The sequence below is a fragment of the Danio rerio genome, chromosome 1 (assembly GCF_052040795.2).
Source record: "Danio rerio strain M-AB ecotype USA chromosome 1, GRCz13ab, whole genome shotgun sequence".
Taxonomy (NCBI): domain Eukaryota; kingdom Metazoa; phylum Chordata; class Actinopteri; order Cypriniformes; family Danionidae; genus Danio; species Danio rerio.
In genome coordinates, this window is record NC_141021.1 from 23,268,513 (window position 1) to 23,296,426 (window position 27,914).

General features: G+C 34.6%; 2 protein-coding genes across 10 annotated transcripts in view; one reads left to right on the plus strand and one right to left on the minus strand.

Moving 5' to 3' along the window:
* frmpd1a (FERM and PDZ domain containing 1a) overlaps positions 1-3,917 on the minus strand; it is a 53,152-nt gene extending 49,235 nt beyond the window's left edge. Inside the window, exon 1 of the mRNA XM_087237123.1 lies at positions 3,769-3,917. The gene's annotated coding sequence lies outside the window, so the exon portion shown is untranslated. The remainder of the gene's footprint in view (positions 1-3,768) is intronic.
* A 3,066-nt stretch (positions 3,918-6,983) lies between these two features.
* Positions 6,984-27,914, plus strand: part of kdm4c (lysine (K)-specific demethylase 4C) — a 36,180-nt gene continuing 15,249 nt past the window's right edge. The window contains exons 1-16 of one of the 9 annotated variants that reach the window (XR_015475872.1): positions 6,984-7,065; positions 7,732-7,910; positions 9,384-9,559; positions 9,790-9,904; positions 13,115-13,308; positions 13,433-13,482; positions 13,600-13,703; positions 13,819-13,956; positions 15,690-15,880; positions 16,729-16,901; positions 18,373-20,066; positions 22,003-22,154; positions 23,606-23,787; positions 23,874-24,072; positions 25,899-25,975; positions 27,763-27,818. Coding sequence is in view for 2 of the 9 variants with exons in the window: in NM_001083851.2 (NP_001077320.2) it covers positions 7,767-7,910; positions 9,384-9,559; positions 9,790-9,904; positions 13,115-13,308; positions 13,433-13,482; positions 13,600-13,703; positions 13,819-13,956; positions 15,690-15,880; positions 16,729-16,901; positions 18,373-20,066; positions 22,003-22,114; positions 23,606-23,787; positions 23,874-24,072; positions 25,899-25,975; positions 27,763-27,818 (3,605 nt within the window). In the remaining 7 variants the exon portion in view is untranslated. 9 annotated transcript variants of the gene reach the window in all.

Genomic DNA, 27,914 nt, shown 5'->3' on the forward strand with positions numbered 1-27,914 from the left:
AAACACAAAGATAGTGAAAGAGTGGCCGGGCAGCATGATCTGAGCACTGCACATCTGCAGAGACAGATGAATGATGATCATTGGTGATAGGAGGAAGGGGAAATTAGGGAAAAAAGTATATTGACAAAAGGAAAACAAATGAGATGGGGAAGTTGGATGAGGTTAAAGAAGAGAAAGAGAAGCTAAAGAGGTGCACAGTGAGAAAAACTGAAAGTGTGACTGAATTTGCATGATTCTAGGAGTAATGTTTTGAGGAAAGCTTTTGTTTAAATAACATAAAAAAAAAATTATAAAAAATATATATTTTAAAACATTTGATCCTGGTAGACAAGGAAGACTTTTGTATCATAAAATGTTTGCTTCCAATAATAATAATAATAATAATAATAATAATAATAAATAAATAAATAAACTTTTTTCTGAGTTTTCATTTTTAGCAGTTTCTTTCTTTTCAAGAGGCTTTTTCTTTGTAATGATATAGTTGAGACTCAAACAACAAAACATTAGTCTAAAATAATAACCTCAGCTGATTGTGTGGCTGTCTATAAGCTTGTCTGCAAGCATTTAATTTAATATTATAATTTCCTCAAGCATTTATAAATATCACCAGGAAATGGAGAGAGAACTGTTACTAATAATAGTCCAGGAAACTGTGTGAGATCACTATTGACACCAGCTTAACTCAGTATAAGGGGTCTTCAACCTTACAGGTCAAGGACCCCTTTGTGGTTAAAGATAGAGCATACATAATGTATAAAACTAAGTGTTTAAGTTTAAGCCTGACCTAAAATAAATGTGTGGGGCTATAGTGTCACATAAATCTATTTACATGTTCTATAGCAAGTCGATTTGAGTCATAGATATTATATATGTAAAGACACAAATATATAGAAAGGTTACAAATTAAAAGAAAATGAAGAACTGTAGTTTGGCTCCACTGGTTCTGCATTACTGACTTATTGCATTGTTTCAGTCAAAGTCATTTATCCTAAGATTAAACATTTCAAGTGGGCTCTTGTTAGAATGACAGTGCCCCCCAAAAGGGGTTACTGTATAGGCTGATGGTGAAAACATAATGTAAATCATAATCCATTCACAGTAATTAGACAATAAACCGAGTGTTAGACAACACTCTCCACCAGTATTACAATTTAAAATTATATTCTATTGAAAAGAGGTAGTCCACTCAAAACTGAAAATTCTGTCATCGTTTACTTTGTCATCTCTTCACTTTTTACAAATATTAGTTTTCAAAACATTTTTCTAAATATCTTCTTTTGTGTTCAACAGAAAAAATAAAGGTCATAAAAGATTGTTACAACTTCAAAGTGAATACATGTGTATAAATGTTCATTTTGTGTGAACTTCCCCTTTTACATTTTAGGATGCTTTTACATTTACATTTACATGAATCTAACATTTGGTGCATCAGAAACATCTCTTAATGTCATTATCAATGACTAAATGTTTGCTATTGTTAATATTATTGTGGAAGAATAGATACATCAAAAGAAAATAAACCTTTTTAAACTGAACTCTTTTTAATGTCACTTTTTTCTCATTTTAATGCATTGTTGTATAAAAAAATATTTATTTTAGAAACAAATGTGTAATGTGATTAATATACATTATTCAATATAATTAAAACTTGAGCTGAGATTTATAGTTTCTTAGCAGCTTTGACAGATTTTTTACCCTATTTTTGAACATACAAGCCCTATATTCTACATAATTAAAGCAGTGAATTCTGATGGAATGAGTAATGATTATAGAGAAAATATACAGTTGAAGTCTGAAGTTGAAGCATTATTAGCCCTCCTGAATTATTAGCCCCAGCTATATATTTTTCCCAATTTCTGTTTAACAGTTAAAGTTAAACAATTTCAGTTTTTTTTTCCAGAACATTTTTAAACATAATAGTTTTAATAACTCATTCCTAACTGATTTATTTTGTCTTTGCCATAATGACAGTAGATAATATTTTATTAGACATTTTATAGTTTTTGGACTAAATTGCAGTTTAAAGGTTTAATTGGGTTAATTAAACAAGTTAGGGTAATTAGGCAAATCATTGTATAATGATGGTTTGTTCTGTAGACTATTAAAAATATATATTGCTAAAGGGGGCTAATAATATTGGCCTTAAAATATTTTTTGAAAACTGTTTTCATCGCAAAAATAAAACAAATAAGACTTTTTTTCAGAAGAAAAAATATTATAGGAAATTCTGTAATTGTTTTTTTCTGTTAAACATCATTTAGAAAATATTGAAAAAGAAGGGGAAAAAATGAAAGGAGGGCTAATAATGTTGACTCCAACTGTTTCTCTCCACAAGCCACTAAAAGCATGTTAAACAAAGCAAGTTTTTTTTGTGTCTGTGCTTGTGTGCTGCATTTATGTGTCTGTAATTGAAGCTGTCATTTGTCCTAGGGGCTTCAGTCACTCTCATATAGAGAGCATAATCAGATCAGTTCCTGTTGAAGATCTCCCTCTCCAAGAGCCTCTTAAATGAGTATTGGCACAAATTGTCCAATTTTGGCTGTTAGCAGCTTGTGAACGGCTGCTCCATGTGTCCAGATGTGCCATGATAGGTCATCTAAGATTATTTGCATCAGTTCTTTAGGCATACTGAACAAAATATTTTTGCAAAATTGTAGCAAACAATGTTTGGGCTGAATTTAAACAAACGAACTGAATTTTGTAATTTAACTTAATCTGTAAACTAATCTTAATCTTAATCGGAATTTATTTCAGCCTATATAAAGTGTTTTCAACCACTTGTCTTAGAAAATTGTAGTAAATCCAATGAATCATTTTTTTTTCAGTTTAGTTTATGTGCTAGTGCCTATTATTTAGTCTGAGCACATCATCATCACTACAGTTTATCAGGTTTTAAACATGTGGAATTCGTCTAACCATGGTCTGTTTTGGTAAGTTTACGATTACAAGGCATCAAGAATTCACAGTATTCAGCTGCTCCTAAAAATAACAGCATAAATGAATTATGGCCCTTTCTGAAGCCTGCCGGATCTCCTGACTGATTTTTGCCCTCGCTTTCACTACTAATCAGAATTATTACAACAACTGAATAATAACATTAACAATAATCTGAATAACAAAAAAATATATAAATATATAACAGTAAAATGAATGAAGTTTGAGAAAAACTGTGCTGCTGTCTTGAACCATATACATAGATTAGGCTACATAATAAATGGATTTGTAGGCTAATAAATGCAATGGTTTTTATGAATCAACATTATCAATGAAAAGTGCAGCGTTTTGTTTAATATATTGTATGTTGCATATGACATCTCTAAAATGGGAGCACTGGATTCTACTCTCAGTCACATAAACAAGGTTATCTGACATTCCCTGAAATGGTAAGAAGATAATATAATATTATTACCCGTGGGGCAGAATCTCAGTCGACAAAGACAACTAATATCACTATTACTCTTATTATAAAACAAGAGCACAAATAAGCGTCTATAAAACGCCTTCTGTAAAACACATCTATGTAGGCAAAATGTCCTATATTTCTGTGACTCTGTTTAATGAACATTTCACTCACTATCTCTTCATCACAGTCAAACAGACTCGAGTTTCTCTATGAAGGCTGGTTGAGTGTCTTTAATTCGCGGCGATGAAAGTGTCATTCACTTAATTCCCTGTAATCTGTCAAATTCACCTCGTCCCGTCAAAGACGCGCCTTCGTCTTCACAACACAACGATAATGAAGGATTACGTGCTATGTTTTCCACTCACCTCACACGAAGAGTAACATTTTCATGAACTATCCGTCGCCGGTGAAGACAGAAGAGTCATTGGGCCGGTAAATAAATAAAGTGAAGGTGGGTTAGTCCACCGGGAGTTTCACAGAGACGCACTTCAGTTTAACCGTTTAATCTGCTTTCAGCGCTTGATCAGTTAGTCTCTCTCTATCTCTCTCTCTCTCGTCCTCTCTCTCTCTCCCTCTCCACCGCCCCCTTTTGTAAGAAGCGCTATAAAAATAAAGATGAACTAAATGGAATAAAAATAGTGGCCTAAATTATAGGAACACCTGACAGGTCTAAAGATGTTTTTTCCTACAAAACATTTAATTTAATGTTCATAAAACACACGGCTGCTCTGACCACAGCAAAGAGTGATACTGTTTTTATCCACTTTTAATTTTCATATTTTGGCATACTCACCTTTTGCAGCAATGACAGCAGCACATATTTTTTTTCTGGCAGTATCTGTCAGTATAATTTCTTGCAAACTTCGACTTTTCTGTATTCAAAACCGAAAGGGGTGGTCCAGAGTGTATTTTTAAGGCTCAGTTGTGTTTATGAGGTGCAAAGAAATGTGTGCTCATGCTTCATTTGAAGAAAAATCATAGCCTATTATTTTTCATATCTTTGATTATACAATTACTCAACAAACATGAAAACGACTGTCATATTTCCTAGTTCCTTTAAAAGGCCAGTCCTCAGGAGGCAATGATTGGTCAGCTAACATAATGTGCTGTGATTCGTGGATTGGCTTGTTAACATTACAACGCCTCTGGCAACACCCCTATTGCTGCGTGGGGTGTGTACATAACCGGATGGGTTTATGACATCATTAACCCAGATGTATTTTTTTGTAGTCCCCAAACTTCGTACACTGTAAATGTGGTATACACAAAATAAGTTCATAAAGGCAATACCTACATTTAATACTTTTCTTGCTGAAATTTCGTTTATTATTGAATCTCCTAAGCTTATTAATAATGATAGGAATTATATGGTTCTTAAAGCTTACGATAATCTTTTTTTCTTTATGATTGAGGCTTTTGTTTATGATTGAACTTTTTTTTGTACTCTTTCTTAATTTTTGTTATTTTATTTTTCTTTGATGCCGTGATGTTATAATTAAAAAGTCCCCAAACTTGTTTACTGTAGGCTTTGCTAAGATAACTCTGTAAAAGCCTGTCTCCCATTGCATTGAACTTTGAGCGTCTTACACTCAGAGATGTTGTTTATGTTCACACAACTAAATTACACATCAACTAAAGTTTAGAATATAATATCGTAGTGAACCACCCCTTTAAGACTTTCCTTTTAGTTTTTTTTTCTGACGATTTCAGTGAAATATGCTTAGCTTGCTTTTTGAATGGAATCTCCTAAATCTCCTTATGATGATCTAAACCTAAATCTCCTTATACTCTGTTTTGTGGTTTATAAAGTCATAGATATTTTGTTATGGATATTATAAAACCCAATTCAACAACAAGAAAAACGAAAACCTCTTAAATCTCCTAAGTATTCTGATTTACTGTATTCTTTACGAGTAATATTATTCAGCATTTAAATATTTCTATACTTATTGTCAATAATGTCAATTTGTATCTTAATGTTATATGTGCATTTCATTTAGATAAATATCAGGCCTATTTTAAAAACATTTAATAACTATTTTTAGAGTACAGAGTTAGTGTACATTGTAATTTTTGAAGCTACCATAACTATGCCTTGTCTGATTTTTAAATTTCACTGTAATCTTTTTAATTTCAACATTATAATACTATTAAGCCTGGTGTCATTTTAAAGTTTTTTAGAATAACATAAATATGAAATATGAAATATTTAACCTACATACATTTTAGGGCTGCATAATATTGGAAAAATCTAACATTGCAATATTTTTTTATTTACAATATATATTGTGATATAAATACAATTTCACCAGATGACAATATATCTATTTGGGAAAAAAATTATAATGTTAGATCAATTGGGATGATTCTGCAGTGGGAATGCATCGCTATAAAATCAAATGAACAACCTATAAAACCTGCTGCTGACATTTTTGTTGTAGTCTGTGCTATTTGCAGTGCATTTCTGTATTTGTATGTGTTGTGAGTGTTTTCATGCAAAACAATCTAAAAATAAAATCATGCAAAGATACAATTGAAATAAAGTTTTTTTCATTTCCTGAGTCTAACAGTATTCAAGTAACTGAATGATAAAAATAAAAATAATTCTATAAAATTTATTGTAGTTAAGGTCACTGATCAATGTCAATGAATAAATTATAATAAAAACTCAACATTGCATATTCTGAGATGTGATTATTGTAAATGATCATATTGCAATATCGATGCTGAAACAATACATAATATGCAGCCATATCCATTTTTTCTACCATTTCAATTATGTGTTTTAATGTGAAAGTCTAATTTATGTATTTGAGTATATTTTATTTAGATCTATATATTGTTGATAGCATAATGCATTTGATTCTTTCTGTTGTTTTTAAATGTGCTTTAAAAATAAAGGAATGGATTTTATATGTATGTAACATTTAGGCCTACTCAATGTAAAATTAAAATACTATTTAAAAATGCTTAGTAATAACTATTTTATTTAAGAAGGGTGCGTTATAATCTTTGAGGCAAACACTCTTGATCAAAGCTGTACTGCGTCTGGTTCTCAAATTTTATATAGAAAACTTCCAGTGCTTTGCTTGTTTATTTATTTATTTATTTATTTATTTATTTATTTATTTATTTATTTATTTATTTATTTATTTATTTATTCATTTATTTATTTATTTAATTAATTTTTTATATTAAACCCATAATACATAAAACAGCACATAGGCAGAACAATTAACTTTAACAATGAAGAAAAATAACTGCAAAAAAAAAAAAAAACTAAAAAAAACTGCTAAACAAATGGGGTAAATAAAAAATACATATAGAAAAAGCTAAATTTACTCAAATGTAGGAAAAGAGCCGCAGACAGTTGAAGTTTTAGAGCCTTTTTGTGATGGGACATTTGGATCAGTGAAAGGTATTGTTTAAATTCGTTCAGAAAAACCCAGTGCTTTGTTTATTGGAGCTGCATTGTATGCGTTGCAGTATATTATATTTGTGTGACATACAGACCAACAGATGGCGCTGTGCTTTCGAAAGCTCAGAGCGAGACTAAAGCGAGGTAGACGTGAAATCGTGTGAGAAGAGAGAGCTGTCATGAAGTAGAACAGCTGGGGATTTAAAGGGACTGGACTGCGTGCCCACGATCACACTACACTGAGGTATTTCTAATTGATACGCATAACAGAAAACAACCCTCGTGCAGAAACAGCTTCGTCTTGTTTTTATGGGCTAAGCGGAGAAGTTTGACAACGAGATTTGGAGTGGACATTTAATATGGTCACTTTAGCAGCTAATGAGCTAACTGTAAATAAACCCAGCTGAGTACAGTAAACAGTATGATGCAAGTGATAAAAATCATGACGCTGCGATTTTACGTGTAAATATTGCTTCTGAATATGATTCTTTAATCAATATCCAGCAGGTCTATTTCGGTTTTATATCATTGTTTTATCAGCAGATTATGGGAGTGGGCCGCATTAAAAACTCATGCAACAAGACGTTTGTGAATGATACTCTCGGTCTTGACGCTTTTGTGCATTTTTACTAATATAAGGCGGAATAAATTTCACAATTATACTGAAGATGCTGTAAATAAACACGGTTTGATGATGTCACTTGACAGTGATCGCTATGATGAAATTGTAGTCGGGTTTTTTTTTTAACATTACGTTGTTTATCGGGACACAACAACATGTTTATAATGGTTAGACAGTTCGTCATATGCATAAAATGTGTTTTGCAAAACCCAAACTAAATGTGCAAATTTTATTATGTAGTGAAGACTTGTGAAGAGGAAGTGTAATTGTACTGGGTGTGATCTGCAGGTCAAGCCTCTGGGAGGCAGGAGAGAGTGGTCAGGATGGCAGGTGTTGGGGCAAGTGCCCCTGCAAACCCTGCCTGTAAAATCATGACCTTCAGACCCACCATGGAGGAGTTTAAGGATTTCAACCAGTACCTGGTTTATATGGAGTCTCAGGGAGCTCATCGTGCTGGTCTGGCCAAGGTTGGTACTGTACGGTTGTTTATTCCATGTAATTTATTGTAAAAATGTTTCATTTTTATACAATAAATTCAAAGTGTGAAATAAATTCACAATAGAATTAATAATCTGCTTTATTTGATAAGCACTACACAGTACAGAATGATGTGTTTTGTACAGAATGATGTGTTTCTCATTCAGCTGTAATAAAAAAAAAATATTGATAATTGTAATAACAAAAAATTGTAATCTAAACAATTTGATCAAATTGCAAGACCTGAAGATTTGCAGGGTTTGAAATATAAAAAATAAGATATTTTTTAAGTGTCTTGTGCTCATGTATACTTAAATTGATGTCGGTACTTAATTATTATTAAAAGTTATTGTTTAAGCAGTTTATATTATATTATATTATATAATAAAGGTGAGGCAGTGGCGCAGTAGGTAGTGCTGTCGCCTCACAGCAAGAAGGTCGCTGGTTTGCTGGTTCGAACCTAGGCTCAGTTGACGTTTCTGTGTGGAGATTGCATGTTCTCCCTGCCTTCGCGTGGGTTTTCTCCGGGTGCTCCGGTTTCCCCCACAGTCCAAAGACATGCGGTACAGGTGAATTGGGTAGGCTAAATTGTCCGTAGTGTATGAGTGTGTGTGTGGATGTTTCCCAGAGATGGGTTGCGGCTGGAAGGGCATCCGCTGCGTAAAAACTTGCTGGATAAGTTGGCGAGTCATTCTGCTGTGGCGACCTTGTATTAATAAGGGACTAAGCAATGGGACAAAAAAATGAATGAATGAATATTATAATAAAAAAATCTGGCATTTTTTTAATCAATTTATAAATAGTAAGCTGAACAAAAAAACTATTTCTATATTGATAATAATCAGAAATATTTTTGAGCAAAAAAATCAGCACATTAGAATGATTATTGAATAAACGTGTAAATAAAAACAGGACTAAATTAAGATGGTAATGCTTTGTTTGTTAATGTACTCACTAACAAGAACAAACAAATAACAATGCATTTATTACCGTATTTATTCATCTTTGTTAATGGAAATAAAATTTTTTGGAAATAAAGGTTATTGTTAGTTCATGTTAACTTGAAGCGCATTATGTTAAGCAGCAAGAATTTAGATTTTAATAATGCATTAGTAAATATTTTAAATTATAAAAAATGCTATACAAGTATTGTTTATGATTAGTTTATGTTCGTAAATAGATTAAGTAATACAACTTTATTGTAAAGTGTGACCAGATGTTTTTTTTAATTATTTGAAATTATTTTAAATGATATTATTGTAAAAGAAATCAAATTCCTGGAAAATGTTGTTAATGTCATCTGATTCTTGTTTTAAATATGCTTTATAATGTTTTTCTAAACTGTTGTTACTTTTAGAAACCATTCTAATTTTTTTTCTTAGAAGAAAATACAATTTAACAAAAATGTAATAAAATGTAAAAACATTTATAATTTCTACATCAAATCTTGATTATTTCCACAGGTAATTCCACCCAAGGGCTGGAAGCCACGTCGCAATTATGATGATATTGATGATTTTGTTATTCAAGCACCTATTCAGCAGATGGTAGCTGGCCAATCAGGACTCTTCACCCAGTACAACATCCAGAAGAAGCCGCTCACTGTGCAAGAATTCCGAAGACTGGCTAACAGTGACATGTAAGTGATTAAAACAAGTGTACATGTATAGTTGGTTCAGAATATGTACATGCAGAATAGATTCAGTGTGTTGTATGCACATTCTTAAAGTTAATCCTATTTTCAGTCATAAAAAATAGTTTTTTATATACATTGTTGTTTTCTGCAACAATACAAAACTGACTGCACTCTGTATTAAGTTTCACTCAATTATGGATTGACCATTGGAGATGTGTGCTCTACCTCCTCAGGTACTGTACACCGCGCTATCTGAACTATGAAGACCTGGAGAGGAAGTATTGGAAGAATCTGACATTCGTCTCGCCCATATATGGTGCTGATGTGAGCGGCACACTCTATGATGAGGTGAGCATGCAGATAGAGCACAGCTCAGGTTAACTAACATGAACTAATAATGTGCAACATCAATGTGTTTATTAACCTTAGATCATATTAAGTTGGATTGTAAGGTAGTTCACAGTGCATAATTAATGTTAACTGATACAATTTTAGATTTTTAAGAGACTGTAATAGTAAATATTGGAAATGAACAGAAATTTAAATTGCTGTAGAAATCTTTAGCATTGTTGCTTCATGTTTAAGTGAAAGGTAACATTAAAATTTTACTGTAAAGTTTTAGAATTTAACAAAATACTTTGTTTATTCATTCAAAAAACATTTGAAGGTCTCATTCCATTTTTTTATGTAATTTGCCATAATAATCAGTGCTTCCCACACATAGACTTTGCTTAGGCAGGCCTCCCAGGTACTAAAGGCTGCCCAAGTATATTTAGTGCCACTTTTTTTTTTTTTTTTTACTATTTTTATCATCCTTTTACACTTTTTTTTTATATACGACTAATATGACCAATATTTGCGATCCATTGAGTAGTGGAAAATCTTCTCTCATTAGTCGCGTTTCCACAGTCACTTCCGGGGCCTAATCGGGCCAAATCGGGGCTTTCTTGGGGCCAGCGGCCGGCCTTTTTCGGCCCGCCGAATACCTTGGGCCAAAAAGGGCCAGCTGGGGCTTCGGGGCAGAGTGAGAGTGCGGACACAATTTTCCGATCGCACACGAGTACATGGGCCAAACAAATAAATAAATAAGGGAAAGAAAACTTCTAGCCTTTTAGGCTGGTGTCTTTTTGCGTATGATTGCCCCTATGTTTCCATTTTAAATGTAAGGCTGTTGGATAAAATAATTAAGTTTTAATTTATAAGTGACTTTTCCTTGCTGCGTCTTCCTTGATGTTACAATAACACATAATAAACTTTACACAATATTAAGGACACAGCAGACAGTAAAGGTTTTCAAGAGTTTTTATCAAGTTTAAAAGGTGTTTGTGCGCATTTAGATGTCTGTATGTGTGTGTGAGACGGGAAAAGTGCGCTCCCTTCACAGCTCTGTTGATGCCACGAGTGGCTTTTTTCTTTTTATTATTTGATTTGGAGATAATACACAATATAAATATAACAGAATGACATGAAATTTTACACATTTCATGTCCACTTTTGCAGGCTCAAAATAATAGTTTCATATCTTCATAAAATAGCCTAAGCTATATTGAAATAATTTAAAGAATTACAAATATCAGATGTGATAAAATCGCATTAAATAAATAAACCAATATAAAGCTAACAAAAGCTAAACCAATTTAGGAATATACAATAGCCTACATAAATCAAAGCGATATTAAACTTTCATTTTACAAAGAGCTATCTGAAAAAAAGAGAGAGAACATGCAAACTCCACACAGAAACGCCAACTGACCCAGCTGAGGCTTGAAACAGCAACCTTCTTGCTGTGAGGCAACAGCACTACCTACTGCGTGCCTGCCTCACCAATAAAATTGTTGTTAAAAATTGAAAAAGTTTTGTTTGTCGCATGTAGTTAACTATTTATGGGATGTGGTTAAATAGTGTGTTTCAATCCGGCTACCACCGCAAGTATAAATCAAACCTGTGGGAAGCACTGATGATGATGATGATAATAATAACAATAATAATAGTTGCTCTGTTTTTATGAGTATTTAATGTTAATATTGAGTAGGAGTGTGTTTATTAAGTTTATTTAGTTATTCTCTTGCTTTGATTAAGATTAATATTGTATTGTATTCATTTTCACTGCAAAATGAGTCACTGTAGCACCTTGGCACTTTAAATCTTATTCACTGCAAGAATGTTAATTCTAACAATATCTAAATTAGAGTCCACGCCAGTGATCAAGTTCTCTAATGCAGGATGGACTTTTTATTTTTTTTCCCCAAACTGATTGTAAAATTACTTAAATTAGAATTAATATTGTATCTCTGTGCAGTTATCATTCTGTGGTGTGGACTCTGCTGTTGTACATTTACAATGATTTTTTTAACTCTATCTTTACTGTTATCATTGTAGTCATTGGAGGTACCAGGGGCCTCATGTACGAAGACTTGCGTAGAAATCATACTAAAACATTGCGTACGCACAAAGCCGTAAATGTGTGTACACAGAAAAAAATTCAGATGTATGAAACAGTGCGTACGCCGAATCTCACGCATATTCTTTTGTACATCCGAATGAACGTGAAACTGAGCACAACATGCACGAGCACAAAACCCCTCCCTGCCTCCTCCCCCGTATGAATATGCAAATGACTCTACTTTGGCAAAACCAAGCAAAGGCAAAAGCAAGCAAGAAGAGAAACTTTGAACAGAATGTGAATTGTAGGTAGACCGAGGTAGACCGGAATTAACAACAAAAGAAAAAAATAGAGTGGGAGAGTTTAGCTGATGTGGTTAACACAGTTGGGTCTGAACATCGCACTGAGTGAATTAAAAAATAAATAGTGTGGTTTATAGGTGTAAAATGTTGCAATAACCTTAAAAGTCTCTGTGGCGCAGCTCGTAAGACGCATGTCATCATGTTTTGACATGTTCGAGCATGAACTCGGTTCGAATCCAGAGTCAGATGAACTCTTTCTTTTTTCCCCGCTACATATCAGATTTTGCCAACTATTTATCACGAGAAAGACAAGTAGGAATCATTAATAAGTTTGTGCATCATATTTTATTTGCACATTTATTGAATGGAAATGTTTCTGATTCACGCATGCAAATTCATCTTCAGATGGTGTCTTTATAGCAATGTGCATGCAGTAGATAGCTCAGATTACATTGGGAAAACAGGCGACTGCTGCAAATTGTGCTTTAATGTTTAGCTGGTCAACTGTATGGTATGGAAACCTTATATACCTGCTAGATGAACCTGTCTCATTCAGCTGCCATTGCAAGGCTCAGACACTTTGTAGAGAGGAATTTACACAACTGCCTCTAGGAGTCGCCAATGGAAATAAAACAGACACGCACAAAAATGTGCGTACGCCAGCCAAGAAGCTGTCGTGGAGCTGCGCATATTCCCATGTTCAGTTCATTGTTAGTAAATCCAAACATGAGCGATTATAAGCGTGAAACCTGGCGTACGCAAAGTTTTTGTGCGTACGCAGCGTTGATACATGAGGCCCCAGGCCTTTATTTGTGTTAGATACTGATGATAGTTGAGATGAGCCTCTTACCTCTCTTATCTCTCTTATCTCAGGACATTGAAGAGTGGAACATTGGGCACTTGAATTCAGTCTTGGACGTGATCGAGGAGGACTGCGGTGTGTCCATCCAGGGAGTAAACACACCCTATCTCTACTTTGGGATGTGGAAAACCAGCTTTTCCTGGCACACAGAGGATATGGACCTCTATAGCATTAACTACCTGCACTTTGGCGAACCCAAATCCTGGTAGGGTTTGCTGTGGTTTTCTGTTTATTCAGTATGCATAGATTTGGATTTGGCGGAGAGCATCCGTGTAGTTTTAATTATTTATTTTTTTATTTAATGAATGTATACATACAACAATTTACAGGTATGCCATCCCTCCAGAACATGGGAAGAGACTTGAGCGGCTTGCTATAGGTAAAAAGCTTTAGAGGAACAGGGGAAAACGTTTTGCTCAACCTTGTGTTTATAACATCTAGTTAAATGTACATATGATTATTTTCTTTGCTGTGATGAATGTGTGTTTGTTCTTAGGTTTCTTTCCAAACAGCTTTAAAAGCTGTGAGGCGTTCCTGAGACACAAGATGACACTGATATCCCCCTCTGTACTCAAGAAATACAGCATACCATTTGATAAGGCAATCGAGTTTTTTAGAATCAATTTTCCAAACTATTTTAGTTTGAAGAATGATGTTGCAGTGTTTCAGTTTTTTTCCTTCTGTGTATTGACAATAAACTGATATATAATTACAGATAACACAGGAAGCGGGAGAGTTTATGATCACATTTCCTTATGGTTACCACGCTGGCTTTAACCACGGCTTCAACTGTGCTGAATCCACCAATTTCGCCAGTATCCGGTGGATAGATTATGGAAAACTGGCTACGCAGGTACTAAGAAGCACTTCATAATGTCCTCTATATAACATCTGGTCTATTTATAACTGATATTTAGATGTGTTTTAGTAACTTGGATCACAAATCTAGACACTGGAAAGTCATTTGAGAAATCAATTGTGAGATTTTGAAAATGCATCGCTATTTCTTACAAGAATAGATTCAGAGCTTAGTATTTAACTGCAGATGGTGCTGTATGAACAGCTGTATTCTGATTGCATCCAATTCCTTAGAAACAAGCGCCCCTTCTTAAGAATACCATTCAACCTAAAATAATCATTAAAAAAGTCAACTTCCATGGCCCAATGCTCTTCCTCATGGGCTGTAGAATGCAGGCACGTGCACAGGTAGGACTCAACGTGCGCAGAGCACATACCCTTTGTTCTCTTGGATAAAAAATGACCCCTGGTCTTCAGTTCATGATCGTCCACCATCCCCCAGGTCATCACTTTGAGCACACTCCCTTAGGGCCTACTGACACTATGCCATCCGTACTGTGCCCAGGCCCGTTTCCCGGATTGTTTGAGAAGTGTAAGTGCGCTGAATCGGGCTCAAGCACAATTCACTTGGCCGGCCCTGGCCTGGTTGGAGGAGGTGGGCCTGAGCGCGGTTCACTTGGGCATTGGCGCGGCACATGCTGCTAAACACTAAAATCCGAATCAATTCAAAAGAGAATAGTGATGCGTTTCGAAAATGACAGAAATGATATCCCACAACTCATAGAAGCACATTCACAAGGGCGACAAATTTCTCTGTATTCACATTTACATCTCTCTCTCTTTCTTTCCTTTAGTCTTCATTTTGACACTTCCCTGATTTCTTTGAGTGGAAGATGTATGTACTGTATGTGGCTGTTTAGATATTGATTGATTGATTGATTTTTAATTGTGAAATAATTTACATATCATAATAATTTGCATATGGTTGAAATTAGATGATGGGAAATGTTTTAGCTCTAAAAGTTATGCAGGAGGCTATGCTAATCGTAAAAAGCATGATTTTCTCTGCTAGTACCGTTTTATTTGCCAACAAAACTTAAATGTGAGCATATAGACCCTTTTCAGATTTCCAGATTGCTCAGCTGTAGAAGTTGTCTTATTTGGGTAAACTTAGAGAGCAGTGAATGGGAGAGTACCACAAATACATGTTTGTATTGCCATTTGATCATATAATTAAATAAACCAAATTACTCAAAAATACTGTTTTCACAACTTTAAAAAAAGGAAATAAAAGTGTAAGACATGATAACGGCAGCCAGAAGAGAGAACTTCAAATTTACTGTCCCACTTATATCTGCTGTTTTAGGAACTAATTAGTTTTATTTGTAATTTGATGCAAAATGATATAATACAAAGAATAGCTTTCTAAATGTACATAATTCTTTTGAATCTAGATTTTTTAAAGAAAATATATCTTCTTTTGAAAAGGATTCATAGATCCTACACTTTAAAGTGCCTGGTCAATAGGCAGAGAGAAGGCAGTCTTTTGTGGCTGTTTTATTGCATTCAATCAAATGAATCTTTGCACTACAAAACCAATATGATTGAGTTTCTGGAAGTGGTTTAAAGTGGATGAGTTCAATATTTTCAAGCTTCTATTTACATCTGTATTTAGCATTGCCCACTTGTAATAGAATAAACAAGTCATAGACAGGGCCTCTGACATCTTCATGTTATCTTACAGCTAGTGAACATTTGGCTTTTTGTGTGACATCTGTCCCCTTGCAGTGTACATGCAGTAAGGATATGGTGAAGATCTCCATGGATCCATTTGTTAGACGATTTCAGCCGGATCGATACGAGTTGTGGACGCAAGGCAAAGATTCATGCTCCCTGGATCACACTCTGCCTACACCAAGCACTACACCAGAGCTGCAGAGCTGGCTTCAGAGACGGCGAAGGAAAACACCCTCCACCAGGTATCATCAAGGTGGATTGTTGAGCTGACCCAAAAATGTAAATTCTGTTATAGGAAAACACATAAAGATATACTATATAGCTGCAGGTTAACTTTGCCTATATAATAACTTGCAAATATATAATAACTGTTAAAAGCTATAAGTTACTAGTTAATTAAAGTAAATAGCAACTAAAGGGTTATGAGAAGTAATAACTTGCCTTTTTTATTTTAATTGTCCAATGTGCACCTTTTGTAAAGCTACTTTAAGACAAACATTATTATGGAGAGCGCTATACAATACAAAATGAGCTTGAATTGAATTGAATATTTGATGTTTCTGTCTCTTTAATAAAAGAAAAATTAGCAGTTTAATACTAGTTTTCTGAAGAGACAACATGGATACCCTTTTCTTCACATATAAATATTGATCAGCGCGCATATATGAACACTCAACCATACCTGCTTGATGTGCAAGAGTACAAAAGCGATTGAAGCTCAAACTGTGTAAACATCATTGGTTTAATTGTTGAAAGAAAATTGTTAATGATTTCAGATGTAATTTATATTGATATATAAACAATTTATTTATAAAGCCCATTAAAAAAAACTCTAAATTTGATGTAAGATGTAGTAGAAAATAAAAGGGAAAAAGCACAAAATGTTTTACATTCAAAAAAATGATTATTTAGTGTATTGACCCTGATTTTTCAATCATATCAAATGAAACCATTTGTTGTAATTGATTCTCTTTGATCATATCTTTCACAAATATTTAAAAAATCTTTCATTCAGAAGCCAATCACTGCAGATGATTTTGACACAAAACCATGTTTATTAACAAACTGAATTGAATTTTTTTTAAATCAGTCTCCATGCGCCTCGTTCATGCTCCAAACGACTGAAGACGGTGGACTCTGCACCGGTAAAGGGAAGCGGTCGAAGGAGTAGATCAGCAGCCTTAACTGCTAAAAACAAGGAAGAGGAAGAGGAAGACCCAGTGAAACACCAGAAAGAATCACAGTACTCAAGTGAATTAAAAGGCTAGTATATTATTATTTTGATTAGATTGACATGTATTAAGCACACTGTTTAGATGTTTGCATTTGTTTCTCCTATTTCGAAATAAGTTTGCACTTTAATTTTCTGCAGCATTCATTATGAAATATAGTCTCATTTGTTTGAACACTAACATTCAGACACAGATGCCATTTCTTTTTTAAAACAATTTTTTTTGTTGTAAAAAGGAAAGGAAATTATACATTTAAAAAATTTATTTGCACCCCCTTGTGTCAATATTTGGTTAGTTTCCAGAAACTGTAAAAACAGATTCCAAACTTTATTGTCCTTTAATTTGCTCTTTAGACCATAGGATATACTTTCCAGTATACTTTCATGTGCTAAATTTTTCATTGGATGGGCTTTTGATATTCTTCCAATAGAATGTGATCAAAAGCCTTGCAGTAAAAAGACATATGTCAGTCATTTTAGTTTGACAACCTGGTAATAATTACAGGAAATAAAAGCAAAGCCAATTTTCATTAATTCATTCTGTAATAATTGAGCAAATTAAGGCCATTTATTTTGCCAGAAAGTCTTAATGACCTCACATTTTCAGATACAGGGCAAGAATGTTCCTTTATGTTTTTGGTACTTAGGGATGTTGTGGTTAAACTTATTTCATTTTTAATGTGTGATGTAAAAGAGACTTAACTTCAAACTTTCAGGTCAGATGTAACACTAAAGATGTATAGACCATTTTTAAGCATGTAAAGAAAACAATGGTCCCAAAGTATTTCCTGTTTTACATTTTTAATTTCTATAGCTTCCGAGAATCCAAAAAGAGCCACATATTGATAAATAATGTTATGAAAGCTGTTTTATCATTAAATTCACATTCAGTTGTCTCTTGTTACAGTAATGAAATAGTTTGATAACAACCAGGAAATGTTCATGGGCCAATGGCATGATCACATTGAAATGGTCTATAATGTTATAAAAGATCCATTTTTTTTCAAATAATTTATTATTAATATTATTAATGATAGAAAATATTTAATTGAAATTGATGGATTAGAATGTTTTATGGTTAATGCAAATGTAGCTACCATGAAAAGGAAAGAAGTTGGAATAAAAACAACTTTAGATTACAATAATTTTTCAGAATATTACAGTTTTATTTTTACTAAATTTCTGGGTTACCCAATTACAGGATAAATTTAATAAATGCTGAGTTGGTGATTGTATTTTTACTCCAGAACGTCAACAGAGAGGGACCGCCACTGCAAATGCAGAAGCAAATGGTCATACTTTGATTGAAGATTATCAAAACAAACTTTTTTCTTTTCAGTGAATTAACTTGCACAGATTCATTGTTCACCTAAAGAATAGCAATGTGCAATATAAACATTTCAAGTTTTCATTTCACACAGACTTTAAGAACAGTGTTTGACATCTGCTTTATCTCAGAAGACCTTTTTTATTGTTTCCTGACACATCTTTTATCTGTTTTAGGGCTTGCTGGTCGACAAATGTGTGTTGTTAAAGTAACAAGAGTGGAGAGCGACTTGCTGGCCCAATCTACAAGACAAGTCAAAGAAGCTTCCCCTGAGCGACTCTTGACCCCTACTCTCACCACCACATCCAGCCAAAATGACCCTGATGTGGGCCACACAAGCTCCCAGACGTCTTTAATATTGGATGAAGGACAAGTATCCAAAAACACAAACTCCACCGCCCAGTCTGAGCCTGAATCAACCTCAGAGAGTGACATCATTGTGGACGTGACTTTAGGCTCAGAAAGAACTGCTAAGAATCCTAATCAAACATTAAACTGTGAATCTGTCTTAGAAACCATTGCACCTTCTATTCCTGTGACCCATTCACTTACACTCCACTCCACTGGTGCTACAGTTTTATTTTCGGAAAGTGATTCCCAACAAGCTAAAATTGAAACGGAAGAGACAGTCATTGATACCTTGACCGAGGACAGCATCGATTGCGGCACGTCAGCACTTTACAAGGAGCAAAGCTCAATCAGTCTAGACCCTGCTCTTCAGGGTTCAGAACCTTCCATGAATAGAACAAACTCTGAAATCCAAACTACGCCATTTTGTGAAATGCCTCTTCTAATGCCCGAGCTCATTGAAGAGAGAGTCAATCCTCAGTGTCTCGCACCTGAAATGCCCTCGCTGACTCTCGCTATCCGACCGGACTCCGCAAATCATCAACCTTACAACAGTGCACCCATCCTCCATTTGGAAAAATCACACTCACCTCCTGTTATAACAGATGAAGTGAGAGGTTGTTCTGAAAGAGCTTGTCCGGATTGGCCCTTTATTTTACCAAAAGAAGGTGTGAGCCAATCACATAAGTCAATCTCAGACAGCTTCAAAGCAAAACCAACATCTGCTTCCTTTGCTCCACAATGGGGGACGCCAGAGGAGTCCAAACAAGAAGGAAATATACACAAATGCACATCAACAGACCAGAACACTCAACATGAATCCATTTCGAACTGTACAACCCCTACTCGCAGTATTTTGCAAAGTTCTGCAACAACACACATGGATTTTATAGACTCTAAAATGGTTGAAGGAGTGGGCAAAGAAACTTCTCAACGTATCGAAGAGCAGTCCAGCTCTCTCACGTCCTCCCAGAGCAACTTTGCAGAATCCAAACCCTTCACAATTTGGAAAAACCTCAGCTCCGATAACCCTGCGGTGCTCATCGAGAGTTTGCAGCCCGAGTTGGTAGTAGGTCTTACCGCAGACTATGCCCATGATTCATTACCGTACACCATGTGGTCAGAGTCAGGGTGCCAACAAGAAAAGTTCTCAGATTCTCCAAACTCTTCACCTCACACCCAGACCTGGACCAACCTGGAGCCCATTCCCATGCAGTGTTCTGATACAGAAGTGTCTGAAAACGCACCCTTAGATCTTAAGCAGGAGAACGAGGAGGTGGAACCGGCTGAAGCGTGCGAGCTGAATGAGCAGGCGGGCTCTCAGGAACCTCAGGAAAGAGAGTTTAAAATTCAGGAGTATTACAGAAGTGTGAAATCAGAACACGATGGGTCTGTGAGCGACTCCGATTCGTGCGAATCAGGAGATAAGGGTGCTGACAGCAGCAGTGAATCCAGTGAGGAGAACCCCATGAGTGATCCAGAGTATGTGGAAACGGGTCTGGAACCAGGGGAAGTCTGTACAGTGAGTTCTGGTGATACACTGTGACAATCAATGCATTCTGTGTTCTGTATTGTTCTTGGCGTCTGTTCTGCCCAGCGTTATGACAAGACACTGGCACCCACTTTATATTAAGTGTCTTGTACTAAATTTTAAGGTGATGATACACGGAGAAACTTTTAAAGCAATGTTGCTCGGCAACTCCTGGCAATGTTGACCTCAACGGGCAACCAGGTGAGACACAGGGCAACTATTTAACGCAACGGACATTTCTTCAATACCTTCCATTCGAACCACCACCACCACCCCTGCTTATTAATAAAGCTAATATAATGAATGCATGACAAGGAGGCAGAGAACAAACACACCGAAGCATTAGACCTACACAAGTGGATCCTAAATTGCTTACTGCAACTTCAAATTGGTCGCTTTTGGCATTGTAAGCATTAAATAACATAAAAATCCTGTTTTGTGTTGACACATGACAACTTACAGGTAACTTTTTGACAGCTGCAACCCAGCAAGCATTATTTGTTTTTAAAATATGTCTAATAGATGTCTAATAGACATCTAAACGTAGACAGCTTTGCAAAACAAGGCTAAACTTGGGCTTTCAGTGAAAATCTAATAGACATCTAAGAATAGCCCAAAACTAGACAGATTAGACGGACTTTATATGTGTAGTCATTCGTTTCTGTTTATTTGACGACTAGTCTAGTTTTGGGCTATTCTTAGATGTCTATTAGATTTTCACTGACAGCCCAAGTTTAGCCTTGTTTTGCCAAGCTGTCTACGTTTAGATGTCTATGAGATAGCTATCAAACACAAAATTGTTTGCTGGGAAGTTGTTCATTGTGGATAGGCTGCTTGTATTTTGATTGGAGGATCTTGTTGTCCATTCTCAAGGGGGAAAATTGCCAAGCAACATTGTTTTAAAAGTTGCCCACTGTATCATTAACTTTACATTGTTTGATACAATGCACTAATTGTGTAACTACATGTACAGATATGAAGATAAAGCTCTGTAAATACATCTGTAACTGCACTGTTGACTCTGAATACCACACTTAAGGACTTCTAATATAAAGTGGGACCAGACCTTTTGCTTTGTTTTTGCTTTTTGTTTGGATGTGGATGAACCTGTCCACAGTTTTGCTGGTCAAACTTTTTACTTGTATTTTAAAAACTAGATATGTTTTGATTGGTCTTACTTTGGGCTTAAAGACATGAGTTTATTTTTATATATTATATATTATTATCATTAATAGTAGTAGTACAAATTAAATAAGAGTGGACAAGTTTGGACATATTCTACAACTTACAAAAATGTGGGGTTAGGAATATTTTTATTAATTGTATTCTACTATTAAACTGTAAATTTAGCTGTATATGTACTTGTGTTTTATATATTTTTAAATACAATTTATTGTTATGACGACAAAGCTGTTTTTTTTTTTTTCCAGCAGTCATTACTCATGAACATGAATGATTTTAGAATGCTTATTTGCTAAATATTGTTTTGGGATTTTATTATTATTTATTTATTTATTTTTGTTAAATAGAATTAAAAAAAAAACAGCATTTGTTTAATTTGACATTTTATTTGTATGTGACATTTGTTTGTGTTTGACTTTAAATCAATTGGATGCATCAGCTGAATTAAAGTAATTATTAAAACTATTAAACTCTTGCCAACATCACTTTTGAAGGGTAATGTATACTAACTTGCCTCTGTTGTGAATCGTTTTTGAGAAAAATTTTTCTATAAACATAACTATTTTTTTTTACTTCAATTCTGATCACTCCTTCATGCCTTGTGAACAAACGGTGCCAAAGTTTTAATAAATGTACACATAATTTATATACGCTCATAATAAAAGTATAGGAACAGAATGAAACATTTTTGGAAAGTGTGCTGTTTTTCTCACTTTTTTTGTTTTTTTTTTGTTTGCTCTGACAGTATCATATGCAAACGGTTAAGAAGACTGCCAAGAGTTGGCGTCACCCCCTCAGAAAACCCACAGCGAGAGCAGTGCCCAGTGCTGTCAAACAGCAGGCTGCCAGCGATGATGGTGGATGTTTCATTGTATTATGAGCATGAAAACACCTGCAGTTAAGGATAGGAATTGAATGAAACTCCACAGTTGGTTTTATCAATGTGCTTTTTAAAATAGTATGTGCCATTGCAACTGTGTCCTCAATATGTTTCAATGTCATCTTTAACAAATGATGTCACGGAACGAAATTACACTAATAATTTTTGTCTGTGGTATATTTAAAAAATCAAAATAAACCTTCTGTCACCATTTACTCTTCTCATTGCTTACCTTTAAAAAAATGTGTTGGCTTTTGGAATGCAAATATATTATTTAATGAAATCTGAGGGATTTTTGTAACTTCTTTTTAAAGTCTCTTAAAAGAAAACTCTTATTCTTTCAAATTAAGTGATCATAAAATTTATATACATGAATTGAAAGACATCTGAAGTGTTCTGAAATAATTTCTGGTTCTTGCACATGTACTTATTTTGATCATACTTTCGTATGATCAATCTTATTGTTTTTTAACATTGTTTGCTGATGAATGTTTATGTGTGACTAAAATTCTAATTTATAAATTTCTCAAATTTAGATCTCTGTCTAACCAAGCAATTGTGTCATGAGAATACCTGAATAATTCATAATATTCTGTTTGATTCATATAAACATTTACATATATAGAGTCATATATATTATTATAATTATTATTATTAATCTTTTTTTACATATAAGTAGAGTTTCAATGTAGGAGCAGAAATCTTTCAGGATTGACTAATGATCTCAATTTTATAAACTCATGAGATTGGAATATGTCAATGAGTAAATGATGACTGAATTTTTCTTTTGACGTAAACAAAGCCTTTGAATAATAATTATGTGCACATTCAGACTGATGGATTTTGATGGTCTTTTGCTATTGTTTTATAATGGTTCAACATGCACAATTACAGATTTAGAAAGCTGACAAGTAAAAAAAATATATATATATAATTATTACTTGAAGGGATAGTAAAAATGTACAGATCATTTGCTCACCCTCAATGAATCTCTTTCTTCTGTTGAACATAAACCATACATAGTGAAGAATGTTGAAAAAAAGCAACAGTATCTGGATGCAGCCTTGATGATGCAAGCTGAAACTGCATATCTCAGTGATGCAATGTCACATACGATGTACTCAATGGAGCTAGTGACATAGGTCATGTTAGAAGTGGGGTTAGGTGAGCGCATTAAAAAGCATTGGATGCAGCTCAGATTGCACTGCACCAGGTCTGCATCCCCTCATAAAAAAACATAAAAAAACAGCCATTGACTTTCCTATGAACAAAAAGTACTATGAAAGTCAATCGCTTCATCAGAAGAAACAAGCACAAAGAGGATCAGAACAAATGAAAAATGAGTAAATGATGACAGATTTTTTTTGTTTTTTTTTTTGTGTGAACTTTCCCTTTAAAATGTTACATTGACAGCCAAAGAGTAAATATTTATTTGTGTGTGTGTGTGTGTGTGTGTGTGTGGTTATAGAGGTTATAGAGGAGTGTGCGAGTGAAGAAGATGAGCCAGAAACTGAGGAATGGGCAAAACCATTAGTGCATCTCTGGCAACACAGAAAAGCCCATTTTCAGTATGAACAAGAATACAACATGACCGCTGCAAAAAATGCTCCACACTGTGCTGTCTGCACACTTTTCATGCCATACCATCAGGTACCTTGTTTAGTCAGACACTAGGTTAACTGATTTTACATATGTGCTCTTCTATATTATAAGTCTTTCATATGTTTCTCTCACAGCCTGAGAACTTGGAGGAGAGAAGGCCTGAGGTGTCAATGGGGTCATGTTCCCTGGACGCAGGCTCAAGATCACGACCTCTGATCCCTGAAATCTGCTTTGCGTACCAGGAGGGTCCATGCCCGTTGAACACACTACTGGAGGAAGATGGATCCAGCCCTCTTGTGGTCTGCAGCAGCTGCTGTGTTCAAGTTCATGCCAGTATGTCACTGAGATTACTCAACACATTTAACACATAAATACTTTCACAAAATACCTTTAAATATTTAATCATGCTATCATAAAAAATTTTTATGAGCAAAAAATTGCATTTATTTGCTCATAAATTACAGTAAATCAATTAATTTGTTAATTTATTCATTAATTTTCCTTCGGCTTTACTCATCAGGGGTCACCAAAGCGGAATTAACCGCCAACTTATCCAGCATATGTTTTACACAGCGCATGCCCTTCCAGCTGCAACCCAGTACTGGGAAACATCCATATACACTCATTCACACACATACACTACGGCAAATTTAATTTATTTAATTCACCTGTACCACATAAATCAGGGGTGTCAAACTCAATTCCTGGAGGGCCGAAGCCCTGCACAGTTTAGTTCCAACCCTGCTCCAACACACTTACCTGTAGGTTTCAAACAAGCCTGAAGGACTCAATTAGTTTGATCAGGTGTGTTTAATTAGGGTTGGAACTAAACTGTGCAGAGCTCCGGCCCTTTTGGAACTGAGTTTGACACCTGTGACATATATTGTGGAGGAAATCGGAGCCGGCTCACACGAACACGAGGGAGAACATGCAAACTCCACACAGAAATGCCAACTGGCTCAGTACAATTTTTTTAATTACTTTCCCTACGTGTCACATGACCAAACTCTGATTAAGACTGTGGCTGAATTCTACTTCTGCAGCCACATTGGATCTCTGGTCAAGTAGGATGATGGACTCATTCTTGAGCTTTACTTTGAACTACATCAACAATAATTGGAAGCTGCGCCAGAGATGCCTTTAGACGGCATATAAAACTTGTCAGTGAACGATGAGGGCAAAAAAAAATTTAAAATCGCTAATCGTTAATGAGTTAAAATGTACAATTAATTGAGATTTTGATTTTTGGCAAAAAAAAAAAAAACACTGAGCAAAGTAACAGTAAACTGTACTACTAAATATCAATACAATTTAAAATAGCTGTTTATATATATATATATATATATATATATATATATATATATTTATTTATTTATCTATTTTTTTTCATGCTTAAATTACTTGTGCTACTTAATAATTTTGTAATGAAAAGACATATTTTTAGGGTTCTTTAACATTAGAAAACTAAAATAAAAACAGCACACTTTATTTGTTGATTAATTTATTGCTGTATTATAGTATTCATTTCTAAAAAAAAATAAGATGATTTCTTTGCAAGGAGCGCCCTTTACAAGAGGGCTAAGACAGTAAAACTCTAGTGCTGAATATTAATACAACATAAACTGTTTTCTATTTTATTATACCTTAGTCTTTATTTTGATTCCAACTTTAATTCACTTTTGCTAAATTATTGGGTAACACTTTAGAATAACTATCCGTTATAACTAGTTAATAGATCATTTATAAACTTTTAGTTAATGAGTTACAAATGACTTGTTAAATAAAAGTTAATAGTTTGTTAATTATTTATAACTGTGCCGTATAAATAGCCAATAGATAACTTACAAGCTGTTAGTTAACAAGTTCTATTGTATTAATTCCTGAACAAACACTAAATCTTACTGATTTAAAAAACATGCAAGTCTTAAATAATAAAAAAAATAAAAAAAATTATATCACATACTGTATGTTTATATACTGTAACATTTATTTCACGTACTGCAAATGTTTATTTACATTTTTAAAAACATTTACTTATTTTCAATGATGTGATACTTTGATACATTTGATTCATCATATTATATTTACATAAACTGAAATATTCATTATCAAAAATTGCTTGGCAGAGTTGAGTACGTAACAGTTGGATTGGTCTACAGGTTGCTATGGTGTTTCTGCTCAGGATGTTGGCCCAGTGTGGACTTGTGACCGGTGTGTGAGTGAAGATCTGGCAGCTGTAAGTAATCATTCATTCGCTTTCTATTGATCCAATCCCAAATGGCACATGTGTCCATTAAGTCCACAATACCATGTCCTATTCTTCTATTTAGCTTTCAGAAGGACTGGAGCCTCATTTACATTTATGCATTTAGCAGATGCTTTTATCCAAAGCGATTTACACATGTGAACACACACCTGGGGAGCTATTGGAGGTTCGGTGCCTTGCTCAAGGGAATCACCTCAGATGTGGTATTGAGGTGTATATTTATTCACTCTCCACTCCAACAATCCCTGATGGGACTCGAACCGGCAACCTTTGGATCTTTTGGAAAAAGTGACTGCCAAGTTTAGGGTGCCATTTGGAATTGGCCCATAGTCTATGATTATCTGTTATGGACAAGATGTGGCCTAATGGTTAGAGTGTTGGACTTGTAATCGAAAGGTTGCAGGTTAAATCCCGTTCCCGGAAGGAATTGAAAATGGGTGGAGTGAATAAATCGAACTCTCTCCATCTTTGATACCCAACTGAGGTGCCCCTGCCAAGGCATCTAGCTCTTGATTGCTCCCTGGGTAATGGAAGCAATAGTTGCCCAAAATTGTGTGTTCATACTTACACGGTTAAGCCTTGTGTGCTGTTGAAGATGTTTTCATCCACTCTGGGTTGTTTTTGAGTATTTGTTTTGGCCCTAACTTTCTCTCTGTTTCAGCTAATGGAATGATTTTTGGTGACAAATCTTATTTTGACACATATTTTGAGTATGAAAAAATTAACAATACACTGTGGGCAAATTGACTACCCTTCTGTTATGCTGGTGGCTGTTTTTGTCCTATTAAACAGTAAATAAATATACATTTTACCTCTTCCCAACAGGGAAAACCAAGAACAACCAAAAAGGCATGAGAATATGCTGTCATGGCTTTACAATTAAAAAATATCATTATAATGAAGGTCAATGGGGCAAAAACAGCCACCAACATAATGAAAGAGTAGTCAATTGGAACAATACACAAGGCTTAAAATCAAAGAACCAATTTTATGTATGGGTAAAACCATACTTTACAAGACTCAAAAAATTCATTTAACTTATAAAAGGTCTATTTCAGACATTGAAGTCAGGATTTTCCTCCCCCTAAGTAATGAAAAAGCAGGAATTCTTGTTTGTCGTTTTAAGTGGAACCATACTGTGTTTTCTATTACGTTGTTTCACATGTGTTGTCTAGTAGTTTTGGTTAGGCTATTTTTCTTTGCCATTATGTCATTATTCTTACTTTTCAACCTGCAAATACTTGCAATTAGATGCAGTAACCAAGCTGTACCTGTTAAAATACCGTCTGTGGCTTTTTTGTCCATTGAGTGCTCAACACAATAGCTGCCTGTTTTTTCTTATCATCATTGACTTTATTTTCCAAATGAAAATGAGTGCAGCCACTGAAACCTGATGACCTACGAACTGGTCTTTTCTTATTATATTATTTTAATTTCAATATATTCTCATATACACACTGATTTGTAGAGAAAATAGTTTGACCATTTACTGGTGTTTACCACTCCTAATCTTTTAACCATAGGCAACTTAATCACAGAAAAGAGCTTACTGTACTTCCCTGTTGCAAAATGTGCTGAATAGATCCTGGAAATATTTTTTAGTCAATTAGTAAGAGTCATGGAAAAGTCAAGCAATTTGACAATTGGCTAAAAGCGGGAACCTTGTTACTTGTTGTTTGAAGAGGATGATTACTGTTCACTGGTTTACTTTGTGCTTGTGTGTGTGTGTGTTTATGTCTGTTTCTGTTTTATACCAGGGATGTTGTTTGTGCAACCTGAGGGGAGGTGCATTAAAAAGAACCTCAGATGACAGGTAATGTCCCTAATTTACATTACTTAAAACTTCAATTATCAGAATCTTGATAATAACTCTAATCAATAACAATAATCTGTTCATATAACATAATAG